The following is a 13,674-nucleotide window of genomic DNA, read 5'->3' as shown; positions in this document are numbered from 1 at the left end:
CCGTTTTTTTCTCTCTTTGTTTTTGTTTGTTTTGTTTGAAAGGGAAGGAGGTTGGGTTGAGGTTTGCTCACTCGAAATTGTTTTGGCTATGAGAATTGCTTGGAAGTAGGGGTGTACACAGCCCTCAACGGTTGGTTTTTTACACCAATCCGCCTGTCACTGCCCACAGGCAGGCGATTTTTGGGGCCCTATTTGCCCGTCACATGGGGTTAGCTACTCGGATTATAAATTATTCACGCAAGAAAATGAAAACGGTAAAGATTTGTTTGTTTTAGCGTAAAATATTTTTTCTATTTTCTAATATTTGGTACAATTGAAAACCGCGATTCAACCGAACATTTTTAGTTGATAAGAAAAATCTTTTATTTTTGTAACATGGTTTCCTTTTTTATTTTATATATATATATATATAATTTTATTTTATTTTAAATTTTTTTAAAAACATATTTAAATTACACTTTATTCTTTCAAAGTGTATGGCGATTTTCAATTTGACCTCAAATATTTTAATTTTTGTAATGTATTCCTTCAAACTTTTAAATTTTTGTAATTTGATTAATTTTATCTCAAAATTTTCATATTGCCTCTAAAATAGGGGTGCAAAAATGGCTAAATAGTCAAAGGGGTAGCTATGGTCACCCCAATATATATATTTTAATTTTTTATAAAACATAAAAAATTAGAAGCAATATGAGAATTTTGAAATAAAATTGGTCGACTCTTGAGCGTATCCAAAACTTGCTACTTCTGAAAATAACCCATAGCCCATCCGAGAGTAAGATAGAAAAAAGTCCCAACATATGATTTTTGCAATTTTGGGGGTACATTGCAAAAATTAAAATATTGAAGGTCGAATTAAAAATCGCCTCAAACTTTAAGGGATAAAGAATACTTTTCCCAATTTTTTAAGTCCGAACTTCTCTTTTTCTTCATACGTTGTCTTGACTATTTGTGGTTTTTAAAGAACACCCAAAAAAAAAAAAAAAAACAAAAGAAAAATTCATTCATCAAAAGCATTTGGGGTCGCTATACATGATACATTGATGAGCTACTAGTACGACCAGGTTTTCAAATTCTTTGTGGACTGGGGTAGGAAGATGATATTAATTAATTGCAAGTTTGACAAAAATGTTGCCCACAGTCACAGGATTCCCTTTATTTGTCCACCCATGGACCATCTACATAAAATCCACTTTCCCAACGATTTTAGATCTTAGACATTGATGGGATAATTTATAATTTGTGAAATAATTATGAGTGTATAGTTGACAAGTTATATATTATAATTATTTTACGGATCATTTACAACTTTTATTACAAAATTATTTACCGACATGTTTTTAAATGGTTTTAACAATTGTTTTTTTTTTTTTTTTTTTTTTAAATGTATTTTGATTTGAATATATTTTTTTTTAATAATGTAATAATATAAAGTTGAGAAGTGTTTCCGTGAAGTCCACTTCAGCATTTCTGCCGACATACGAATAAAACATTAACATTACTGGTACGACACTCATTTCTTGATTATTTAAAATTCAGAAAGAAATTAAAAAATCTAGATTGATTAATCTTTTCTTTATGATTTGTGATTGTGGGTTTCCTTTGGGTTTACTTAGAATTTACGCTATACGTAACGTGGGTTTACTTTGGGTCTTACGCAACATCCAAAAATATATATATATTTCTAAATTCATTTTTGGTGATTATTTCAGCATCCAAAAAAAGAAGAAGGAATAATTCTTTTTTGTTTTTTTTCAAATAAGGTCTATTTTTTGTTTCAAGTTTTTTTGCTGTAATTTTGGTGATTAATACCTTATATGGCTATAATGAAACCATTGATTAACTTCCTACTAGCATCTCTTGAAATAGCGATTATTTAAACTATTCAAAATGAAGAGTGTTAGGAAGCCCGAGAATTTTCCCAAAAATTCTCTCCCGGTTGGCGTGGAAAGCACTTCAGAAGAAAAAAATAATAATTTTTTCTCTCTCTATGTCTGCCACCCACATTTTCCACCCTCCCACATTTTCCACGGTAGGCGGGAGAGAATTTTCGAAAAAATTCTCGGGCTCCCTAGCACTCCTCATTCAAAATACTTTTTATTTTATTTTATTTTTATTAGTTTTTGAATATAAATTTTAACCGATTATCTATTGTAGAACAAAAATGTATCAAAATTTTTAAAATGACTATTTTCCTAGAGACGAAAATGACTAATAATAACTGTTACCGGTCTTTTAAATATCTGCTGGAGATGCTTTAAGTGCACGTTTTATTTATGAAAAAAATTGCCCTAAGCAGGAAAGATGAAAAGAAAAAGAAAAGAATTCCTTTACAATTCACTTCTTCCAAAACAGTGAATTAAAGACCGAGGTCAACTATACCATTGTTTCTCACTGAATTATGAACCAGGCTTGTAATGATTCGTCTTTGAAAAACAGTATAAATTAAAGGCCGATAATGTAGGAGGGTTTTGCAAGTGACGACCCACTAACTATTTTGTCAAACTATAATAATTAGCCTCTTGTCCTTATATTTCCTCTATTTTATAGCCCTTGTTTAGTTTGTTAATGAAGAGGGTTTTCAATTCCAAAAAAAAAAAAAAAGGAAAGAGGTTTTTCAATTTTAAAGTTATTACATTATGGAATCAGCCGGTTCTTTTTTAAAGAAAATAAAAATAAGGGTTAAACACATAATACTCCTTAGGGTTTCATTTCTTCATTTTTTCTTTCTTAGGGTTTAATTTTTATCACATGAAGTACTTGTAGTTTTGATAAAGACCAAATTAGTCATTTCGTCCATTGATTGTTAACTGACTTAACGGAAGTCCACATCACTAACACGTGGACTAATTAAAATTCGACACCTAATTAAATTTTTTATTTTTTAAAAAGAAAAATTAAAAAATATATTTTTTCAAAAAAAAAATAAAATTGGGATAACCGTCTGCCCGGATGGGGGTGGCTGAAACCATCCCTTGTGGTTTTTTAGAAAAAATTATGTATTTTTTTCTGCTTTTTTAGAAAACAATATTTACGTAATACAAGAAGAACACCAAAAAAATCTGTAACATTTCTCTTAATTTAAAATAATTATGAAATAAAAATGTAATTTCTAAAGACTAAATTATTATTATTATTTTTTCAAAATGGTCGTTTTCCCACTAAAAACTAAAAAGACGAACACGTTGTTCACACCTTTACAAATCAAATCAAATTCAAATTGTTGTAAAGAAAATTAAAATTCAAAAGAATAAGAGGATCCTTAAGAAATCTATCGTACAAGAGTAGGATGGAGTTTGCTTCCGAAAAGACCAAAGAAAGTACTCTGTAAAGGCCAGCAAGAGGTCCTCCAATGGGGACAACCTCTTTCTTTAACCTGGATACGTTCCTTTTATCGCACCCATCCACAACAAAGACAAATTGGTTGCGACAAACAAAACTCGTTGCCTTTTGTTTTAAGCGCACAATGCTTTATTCCATACAAAGGTTCTTATTCTTTCCCCCTAAAATGTTTATGTATTTTTAAATATTTAATGCGATAAAAAATTACAGTCAAATTGATAAGCAAAAAAAGTTTAAACCATTTTTCGAGTTTGAAGTTTTTATTTTTCAAACCGTGCTGGACCTCGGCGGAGGTTGTTGAAAGTTGCCGACCATTTTTCACGGGTTATTTTCCGTATTCGAAAAATATATATATATATATATATTTTTTAAAATGATTCCGTTGACATTAAAACAAACCAAACCTAAGTTAAAAATATTTTCAGTCAAAAAAAAATTATACCAAAAACAAAGTAGATTGGTACCTGTCTACCTGACTTCTTCTCAACGTTGATTCTTAATGCTCCCCACTCAGCACCATATGGAACTTTTGTTACAGCTTTTTCCCTACGATCGATGAGGTTGAGCAATTCCTCAAATCCTCATTATTATTTTTCAGAAATACATTCATTTTTTCATTCTTCCCATTCCCTATACTACACGTACGACTTTCTTTTTTCTTTTTTTTTTTTTTGGCTTTATTCAGGTCAGAACTTTGAGGGCTTGATTGACGAGGGATAAAAAATAGTTCCACACTATTCAATATTCTTTCCAAATTTAATCTTTTACAATTACTGAAATAAAAATTCACTACAAAATAAATTTTTTTAATATTAAATATTTTCGAAAAAAATATAATTTAGCCCCTCAAACTACTAGTCATTTCTATTTTAGCTCTTTAATGTTCAAAAAGTGATAAAGTAGTCTCTTAAACTACCAAACAGTTGCAATTTGACTATTCTGTTAGTCATTACCGTCAAATAAGATGAAAAATTCAAAACTACGTCGTTTTTTTCATGAGCTTCCTATCCTTTTGTGTGTGTATATATATATATATATATGCACACTATGACTTCAAGAAGAGGCATTTTGAAATGAAATCTTTGTATCTTAGATTTTTCTATCAAAGTTCATTAATAACATCTCCAGCGGATTAAGTAAAATATTTGCTCATTTTTCATCTTGAGCGGATTATTATTATTATTATTTTAATTAAATAAGGGAAAAAAAAGCTACAGGACCACTCTTGATCCAAATGAAAGAGAGAATGGGAGATCCTGTGAGAATGTTTCAAAAAACAAGATTGAAAGCGGTTCATTTAGCTAAATCATGTGCACGGTAATTGACACATCTAGACACTTTCAAAGCAAACCAACTTTGAAAATATGATAAATTTAGCCAAATATCAAAAATAATTGAAGCAAAGTTCCAAGACTCAAAAAGCGAAGGATTGTTAATAGCCAAGTTAACCAGAAGAGCGTCACCCTCAAGATGGAATCTGTCACAACCTAAAAAAAAAATGGCCAATCTAGTTGCAAGAAGGGTTGCAATAGCTTCACCTTGTAAGACATTCAAACTAGAAAGCTTCTGAGAAGCTGCAAAGACAATGTTATCGGAGGAGTCACTAATGGGTGTCCTTTATGGCCACATCAAAATTGCCCTCAAGACAACCAGGCTTAGGAGGAACCCAAAGAGAAGATAGGGCAACATCTTGCCATGCAGAAAGATGAAGATTTAAGGAAGAGAAAACAAGCTTGATCACTTTGGCTGGAACAGGTTGTAAAGCTTCATGAACCAATTTATTCATAGAAAACCAAATATGATCCAAAGTGAGCTAAAATACATTTGGTGTTGCATTTTTTGCTATTGATTATAACACACTACTCTCTTTTCCTTGCCTCAACGAGAGGTCACACTGGGAAGGATATAATTCAAAAAAATAAAAGAGAAAAAAATAATATGTTGGAGTTTATATATATAATAGAGAAAAATGCTTTTTAATTATATATTTTACATCTTATTAGTGGAGATGCACTAACTATCAATATTGTACGTGTATGTTTTGCAGCTTTTGCTCAGAAAAAGCAAAAGAAAAACATTGTGCACGTTTTGGAATTGTACAAAAATTTGATACTATTAAGAAGATACTATCAATAGTAATGCTTGGTCTTCCATTATAATTTTTCCTTTTTCTTTATTGCAAATTTGTACAATCACTCGATCCATCTCTTTACACCGTTGGTGAATATATTGAGAAGTGTTACAGAGCCAAATAAATAAATTTTAAAAAATTTATAAACTGATGTAATAAGGATTTTTAAATTAAAAAGATGTAATTTCATCTCTTGTCTGAAACTTATGGTTTATCACGTCAATTTAAAATTTTTCTGAGTTCTTTTATTTGAGTGCTTAGCACTCTCTGAATATATTTGATAATGTGTTTTATGAGTCGGTTTTTTTTTTTTTTAATTAAAAAAAAGTATTGATGTGATATAAAAAATAAAAAATATTTTTATATTTCTACAAGTATTTGTATTTTTTATTTTTGTTAATAGTTTTTATTTCCAAATCTCTTAAAAAGCTTCAACTCTGTTCATTTCCAAAGTGAAATGCAAATCTAATAACGTGGCCATAAAAATTATTATTATTATTTTAGTTTAATTCACAATAGCATTAGTTTGATCAAAGCCTAACAAGAGTGTACAAATATCTTTAAAAAAAAAAAAAGAAAAAAAAAAAAAGCAGTGTACAAATATGGAAAAAAAAAAAGAAGCAGTGTACAAATATGAAAAAAAAAAAAAAAAAAAAAGCCATGCGGAAGCAAAATTTTTTGTTTAAAAAATCATTTTTTATGACAATTAGAGCATTCTTATCCAGTTAGTCAGAAATTAAAATGAAATTAAAATAAACTACAACTAGCTGAATAAAATGTTAAAATATTTTGTGAGTTGTTACCGTGCTTACCAAACACTCATTAAATTTGAAAAAATATTAAAAATAAATATTTAAATAGAATAATAAAAATCGATATCTAAAATAGAGAGTCAAATGTATGTATTTTGAAAAGGAAAAAAATGTAAATTCAGTCATTGTGGTTTACCTGATTTACAATTAACTCCTTGTGATATCAAAATGAATTCAAAGGTCCTTGAGGTATGCTAAAAAAATAATTTAGTTTTTACAATCAAATTTCGTTCACTGACTTAACAAATTCTAATAGCGTAAAACATTAGAGCCAATATAATTGTGATACTTGTCATATTTAAGGCAGTGTCATACTAAAGGAATTTGTTAAATTAGTGGATGAAATTTGATTGTAGAGATTAAATTATATTTTTGGCATACTTCAGAGACCTTTGAGTTCATTTTGATGCTACAATGATTTAATTGTAAATAAGGTAAATCACAATGACCAATTTTGCATTTTTTTCCTTTTGAAAAAGTAGGTAATTAAAAAAGAAAAAGAAAAAATGATTTATTAGTTAAAACGAAGAGTAAATTTGTTGAGTTTGATGTGAATTTTTTTATAAAAAAATTAATGACTATTTTAATTGAAAAGTGCTAAAGAGCCAAATAAATGAACTCAGAAAAATTTTTAAACTGACGTGGCAGACCGTGAGTGGCAGATAAAGGAGAGAGAATTGTATTTTTTTTAATTTAAAAATCCTTACTACGTCAGTTTAAATTTTTTTTTAAAATTCATTTGTTTAGCTCTCTAACTCTTCTCATTTTAATTACATAATTTAAAATTTATCAGTTCAACATACAAATTAATCAAATATAAATAATTTTTTTTTTTTTTTTTTGCTATAAACAAACAACCACATGTAGATAGGCCTTTTTCTTCCATAAGCAAAAAAATGAAAAGGAATTATGAAATTATTACGTGTTGCAGAGAAATGTTTCAGTAAGCAGAGGTGGAAACCCCCTCCTGGACGGTGGTGGGGTGGGCTTCTGTTACCTTGGAAGCCACGCCTATCTCTCTCTCTCTCTCTCTCAATTTCTCTGACATTTTTCTGTGGACCCCACGGGCAGCATGGCGAGAAAAGGCGTGACGTGCGGGAAAAATATGCCTAATCAAGGATTTTATATATGTGCCCATACAGTGAAAGATCTCGTCAGCGCTTCCCTCAGCATCTCAGCCGTTGGATCCTCTGATCAGTTTATCAGAACCCACGTGGTGGGTCCCGTTCCCTGATAATGAGACGTCGACCTTTCACGAGCGCAGCTGTGCTGATAGGGCCAATCGGGTACGGCCACGTGGGAATATGAACAGTACGAGTTCGTTTGTGTGGAATTCTTTGCGATCAGGCTTCCTTAATCGCGTCTCGGTTTTGCGTCCAACTTCATCAGCCACCGTATACACCGACACGAGCCGGTGTTAAAGCACTAGGTAATTATAGTTTATTTTATGTTTTATATTTACCATGCAATCAAAACAACTCATATTAAATAGTCCAAGTTTACCGGTATTTATTATATAAATAATTCTTTTGCATCTTTACCTTATGGGAAAATGGTAATTAAGATATACTATTAACAAATTAAGTATATATTTCCAAAACACAACAAATATGAGCTTTTACAAGAACAGGCTGCACCTTTTTTGGTTAGCTAATTTGCTCAGGGTCTTCCCCTCCCTTCCAATTTTCCAAAATTTTCCATGCATAGCAATTTTATCGACAAGATTTGAGAACTTCATTCAATCATATTGCCTTTCCTCTACACTTAATCTTATAGTTCACATATACATATTTGTATGTTGTGAATATATCCAAAAGCAAATTACCAAGAGCCAACCAAGAAAAAAAAGAAAAAGCAAGCATTAAGAACGCTTGAAATACAACTTTTATTACAAACTACTTACAAGCTTGACATGACCGTCCATAATTAATAAAATAATTAAACATTTTCACACTTTACTCTTCCGATTAGAGTTTAATTGTTTCATCAATTATAAATTATAACATTAAATTTGTATATAAATTATAGTAAAATTGTAACATCCAAACATTTTTCTCTCATATTTTTTAACATTACTTTTAAAATTATTATTAATTTTAATTCAATGACTATTTTAAAATTTACTTCAAAATCTATAACATTTAAAAAAATAAGCGACTAAGATCTTTTCTAATTCATTCGACTCCTTTTCGGTTCAAATGAATCAGGGAGGGATTTAAATTACAAAAATTAGTAGGTGAAAAAGAGAAAAACCGGCCGGAACAGACACGTGTAAGTTACTTTGTCTCTGGCTTAACTTCTCCTTCTTCACCTGTCGTCATGCTTGTCTTAAATACGTTTCACGCCTCATATTATCATAAGAGTATGACGACTGCAACCTTAGAATTCCTCCATTCTTAAAAAACAAACCAAATGCTTCCCCTAAATTCTTGTCCCAACTCTCCGCATTAGCACGACACAGCATCCTCCTCTCCTAATCCCCGCCCATTATCTTAACCCGACCGACCCAAACTCCAGCCCTTTTTTTGTTTGTTTGTTTGTTTGGGTCCTCAATATCATGGACTTAAGCGTGATACCCTACAAACACGTAGTCAAGTCCGACAATGAGAAGGAGGACGACGACGTCGTGGAGGAGGACGACAAGACGGCTCGCCGGTTCGACAAAGACGGCGAACCGGTGGTGATGAACCCCAAGGCGACCGTCAAGGCTGTTCTGAAGTACAGGGAGTGCATGCGCAACCACGCGGCGTCCATGGGCGGCCACGCCAGCGATGGGTGCGGCGAGTTCATGCCGCGCGGTGGAGGAGACCCGCGCGAGTCGCTCACGTGCGCCGCATGCGGATGCCACCGGAACTTCCACAGGAGGGAGGTGCGGTCTCCTCGGCTGCCGCCGACTACGACGATGTTGTTTTACAATGCGGGGCCCACCGTGGCCTATGACGGCTATCGTCGTCATCATGATGGTCACGATGGCTGTGGTGGTGGGGATCGACGGTCGGAGACGCCGGAGAGAGTAGGGCCGAGGGCGAGTGCGAAGAGGTTCAGGACAAAGTTCACGCAGGAGCAGAAGGATAAGATGCTGGAGTTCGCGGAGAGGATCGGGTGGAGAATTCAGAGGCACGATGACGTGGCGCTCAATCAGTTCTGCTCCGAGGTCGGCGTCAAGCGCAACGTGCTCAAAGTGTGGATGCACAACAACAAGAATGCACACCGCCGCAGAGAAGACGCGCACCAGTCGCCACCTCAACCGCCACCGCCACCGCAAGCTGTTGGAGTCTAATTGCACCTCCTCCTTTTTCTAATTACTTTCTTCTATTTTATTTTCTTTTTAAACTAATTTTTAGTTTTTGAATCTGATCATTTAGGGCTAAATGAGCAAATGAGAAGACCCCCGCCCCCGGTGCTTGTCAAAATTTATTGGGTTGTACGTGTATGTTTTCAGTGTGTGATGAAATACTAAGGAAATGGGCTTGCTTGAAGAGAAGCATTCGGAGGTTTACAGGAAAAATATTCGTGGGTTTTGCTTTTGATTATTCAACAATGCCTTCAACTCTTAACATTTTTTTTATGGACAGTACTTTAAGGTATGGGGCATTGTTTTCCGAAGACTTGGTTGATTGGACTAACAAGTAACAAGACTATCATTCTAGCTTTTGCATGGTCTGAAAGTGAAGCGATAAAGAATCTAATAGAAATATTATTACGTAGGCAAACAAAAAAAACACAGATTATATATAATTGCTGTCAAGGATGCATGACAAAATGCCAATGCCTGTTGCATGCCTGTTTCCAGGTATCATCAAGAAAGCTAACCCTCGTTTTAACCAGAATGTTGTTTGGAAGGAAACCATCATGGCATGCCAGAAAAAGAATTCTCGAAAGTGCAGAAGAAAAGGTTTTTTTTTTTTTTTTGTTGTGTGAGAAAGCAAAGTTTTTACTTGTTTTGTTGAAGACGTATAATTTGGTATTGGTTGTCCATTTGAATCTTGTACTTGTTCGCATATATATATAGAACTTGCTTGGGCTAAGATGGAATTGTTGTGATAAAAAATAAAAAAGATTAGTTTGATTCAAATCCCTATTTTGACTTGATTACTTAATAGTATTCATCTATTAGTTGTTTACTAAGGAATAGCAAATGGCCAGAGTTTTAGGTATTTGTCATAAGCATTTGGTGGCTTAATTTCCGTTTAAGGTGGTTTTCTTGTATGGAGAGCAATGGTGTGGTTTGTGAGAGTTAGTTGAATGTTTATAAAACCACGTTAAATCTTATTGTCTGATCAAGATATTTTTATTCTAATGTATTTTGGCATGCACTTGAGAATACATAGAAATTGGTAATAGGGTTTCTTCGTCTTATAAGGTAGGAGTAGATACTAGGTTGTAATAAGCTTTTTAAAAAAATAAAGAAAAGGATTAGAAAAGTAACATAAAACTCAAAACTTGGACACTGATTTATGTTTGGGTAACATCTACTTGTCATAAATGTGTAGAATTAATCTTAATCGCTTTCAAAAGGCTCCCATCTTTGCGGGTTTTTATCTTCCTGATTAGCTTTAGATATATATATATATATACAGCAAAAACTGCTTATGATCCTCAGCTGGACAACATCAGAGGTACGTCTTTAAGATTTGCTAACTATAGAGTTTTTGATGTGATACAATTACAAAGTTGCAAGTGTTTTTGATATATAGGGTTAACATTTGAAAAGTATGTTCTGTACTCTGTCGAGTCCACACAAGAAAATTATTTGGCAAACTTTGAAATACATTTTGTAAGATCAAATAAATTAAATCTAGATATATTTATTTTGAGAGAACACGTTCAAGCATATAGCTTGACTTCTTTTTTATTTAAAAAAGAAGAAGTGAAAAACATAGCGGAGGCCGTTTAGCCACCCTAAAGGATGAGAAGGGGGTGGCCTTGCAGCCCCCTCTCGCTTGAAAGGTGGTTGTGTGGCTACCTTTGATCCGATGGAGTGGCCACCCCTCTTCTCTATTAGGGTTAGGCACACGCAATGACGGAACCAAGGGGGACCGGGAGTGGCCAGGGTCCCCCACAAATCACAAGAAAAAAAAAAATTAATGTTTTTTTTTTTTTTGCCAATTGATCCCCTCAAATTGAAACTTGGGTTCCGTCCCTAGCATATAACTACTTTTACTTTTTATTATTATTATTTTTTGAAAAGTAATCTATCCCTTAAAAAAATAAGCACCGATTTTTCTAAATAGTTTTATAAAAAAGTGAAAGGTTTTCTTAAAGAATATTTGTGTTTAATGTTTTGCAAAAATAATTTTTTTGTGAGGGTTAGGAAGGAAGAACGGAGTCTAGCCCTTTGGGGCTAAGGTGACAACACCAAACACCACCATACTATTCATTTCACTTTTTTAAAAAAATCAACATCAAAATATTCTCATTTTTTATATTACTTCATTCACTTTTTACTACTATTTAAATCAAAACATTCTCACATTTTATATCACTTCATTCACTCTTTATTACTATTTAAATCAAAATATTCTCACATTTTATATCACTTCATTCACTTTTTACTACTATTTAAATAAAAATTACTACAAAACAAAAATGTTCACTTTTCAATACAATTTTTTTAGTTTTCTATACTAATCATTATTTTCTTTTTTTAATGTCAACCATACTGTGGAAAAGGCCTTGTTGTTTAACAAACAAGGCCTTAGTGTTGGGTTGCTCAGCTTTTTTTTTGTTATTTTTATTGTAGTCCTTGTTTGGTATATATAAAATAAAGAAATAAACAAACATAGTCACTGTTGTTTTGTTTTGGTAATGACAATTTGGGCTTGACTATATAGAAAGTTAGAAACGAGCGTAGTGAGGAACCGCCTCAGCATGAAATGCTTTTGGGCCTTTTCTCGTCTCCTGCGTTTAAGCTTAAGAAGACTCATGATGCTGTAAAAAGAATAGTAAATGGGCCCTACGGATTCCCTTTTCTACTAAGGGAAAGGGACTCCATGCCAAAACCTGCCTTGTCCGCAAATTTGTTTACAAGATACCTTTTATTTCGCATGCATGCGTGACACTTTCTGTCAAAAGTCATTGCCATTACTTGTTTCACGAACGTGTCAAAAGCTCCCTTGAGATTTTTACCTTTTTTAGAGTGCGTCCACGGGTAGTGTAATTTTTTTTTAAAATTTTTTTTTTATATTAAATCTAATTTCAAAAAATGTAAATGTGTCGATCGGAAGTGTGTTTTTTAAAAATTATTATTTGAAAACGTAAAGAAATGTATGTTTTCAAAACCCATGTAATCGAGCTTACATTGAGTGTAAGCTCCCTTAAAAATAGACAATTTTATAAGTTCAACTACAATTATCAAACATGTAACTACATTTTTAAAAATTATATTTTTGAATCGCACGTTTTGAAACCACAAATATAAATGTGCTTTTCCTTTAACTCGATCCCTCCCAAAAAAAGAAAAAGAAAAATAGAGGCTAAAGGTGTTAGTCAAATTTCATAAACTTGTATTAGCTAGGAAAATTATTGAGAGTCACTCATATACATCATTTTGCCTAAGGGTGGAAATCGGTTCAGTTCGGTAGAGCTATTTTCGGTCGGTTAATTGAAATTGCTAGTTAAATCGATTAATTCACTGATTACATTTCGATAAGAATTTATTTCGAAAGTTTTGGTTAAACGGATATTTATGTTAAAATCGGTCTGGTTAATTAGTTAACCGTGAGCTTTTTTAATTGGGCCAAAATTTGATTGTTTTGGGATGCTCAAATTATTTTTTTGGGCTAAAATAGCTTATTGAACCAAACAAATTTTAAATGGGCCCATTGATTAACACAATAAGAGTTTACCATACATATGTTCTACACTTCTACTAATAAAATGGCCATAGAATATTTATTATTGGTTAATTATAGGTTAACTATATTTATTACCGGTTAATTATCAATTAATTCGGTTACTTATCGGTTAATTCAATTAACTTACAAAAAAATATTTATACTGATTGACCCAACCGACGTCGATATAAAAATCCTTAAGCAATTACCGACTGACTTCTTGCCGTAGGAGATTAATATTAGTTTGGTTGCAATCGATAGAAGGTAAATGATTAATCTGTCCACCCCTAATTTTGCATATTTGATCGAATTTTTTGTAGTTATTGTGCTCTAAATTCTTATATATAGTTTTACTTTTTTATAAATTTATTGATACTTTCTACTTTTTTGTATTTCTTTGTAAGGTCCACAAAAATAGAAAAACTAACTTTTTTCTTTTTTAAAATTTTAAAAAATGACATTTCAAAACAAAAAACAAATGCTAGTGAGCATGAAATGACTATCTCAACCTTCTGTTTTTGTTGCTATCAAATCCCAACCATAGAAACAAGCG

At 32.3% G+C, this 13,674-nt stretch overlaps 1 protein-coding gene across 2 annotated transcripts; it reads left to right on the top strand.

Moving 5' to 3' along the window:
* The first annotated feature begins 8,644 nt into the window (after positions 1-8,644).
* LOC132182270 (zinc-finger homeodomain protein 2-like) lies at positions 8,645-9,700 on the top strand. Of its 2 annotated transcripts, XM_059595458.1 has the most exons (2): positions 8,645-9,553; positions 9,651-9,700. In XM_059595458.1, the coding sequence occupies exons 1-2, from the start codon at positions 8,843-8,845 to the stop codon at positions 9,654-9,656; spliced, it is 717 nt and encodes a 238-aa protein (XP_059451441.1). In that variant the 5' UTR covers positions 8,645-8,842; the 3' UTR covers positions 9,657-9,700. The 2 variants fall into 2 exon arrangements, with proteins under 2 accessions (XP_059451441.1, XP_059451440.1); XM_059595457.1 differs by having other exon boundaries at positions 8,645-9,700.
* Positions 9,701-13,674: the final 3,974 nt, after the last annotated feature.

Source organism: Corylus avellana, chromosome ca5, assembly GCF_901000735.1.
Source record: "Corylus avellana chromosome ca5, CavTom2PMs-1.0".
Lineage (NCBI taxonomy): Eukaryota > Viridiplantae > Streptophyta > Magnoliopsida > Fagales > Betulaceae > Corylus > Corylus avellana.
The sequence above is the reverse complement of the archived record's forward strand: the minus strand, read 5'-3'. Positions and strand labels throughout refer to the sequence as shown.

Excerpts from the sequence above, each read along its gene's own strand:
- LOC132182270 (XM_059595457.1), top strand. The coding sequence starts at position 8,843 with ATGGACTTAAGCGTGATACCCTACAAACACGTAGTCAAGTCCGACAAT.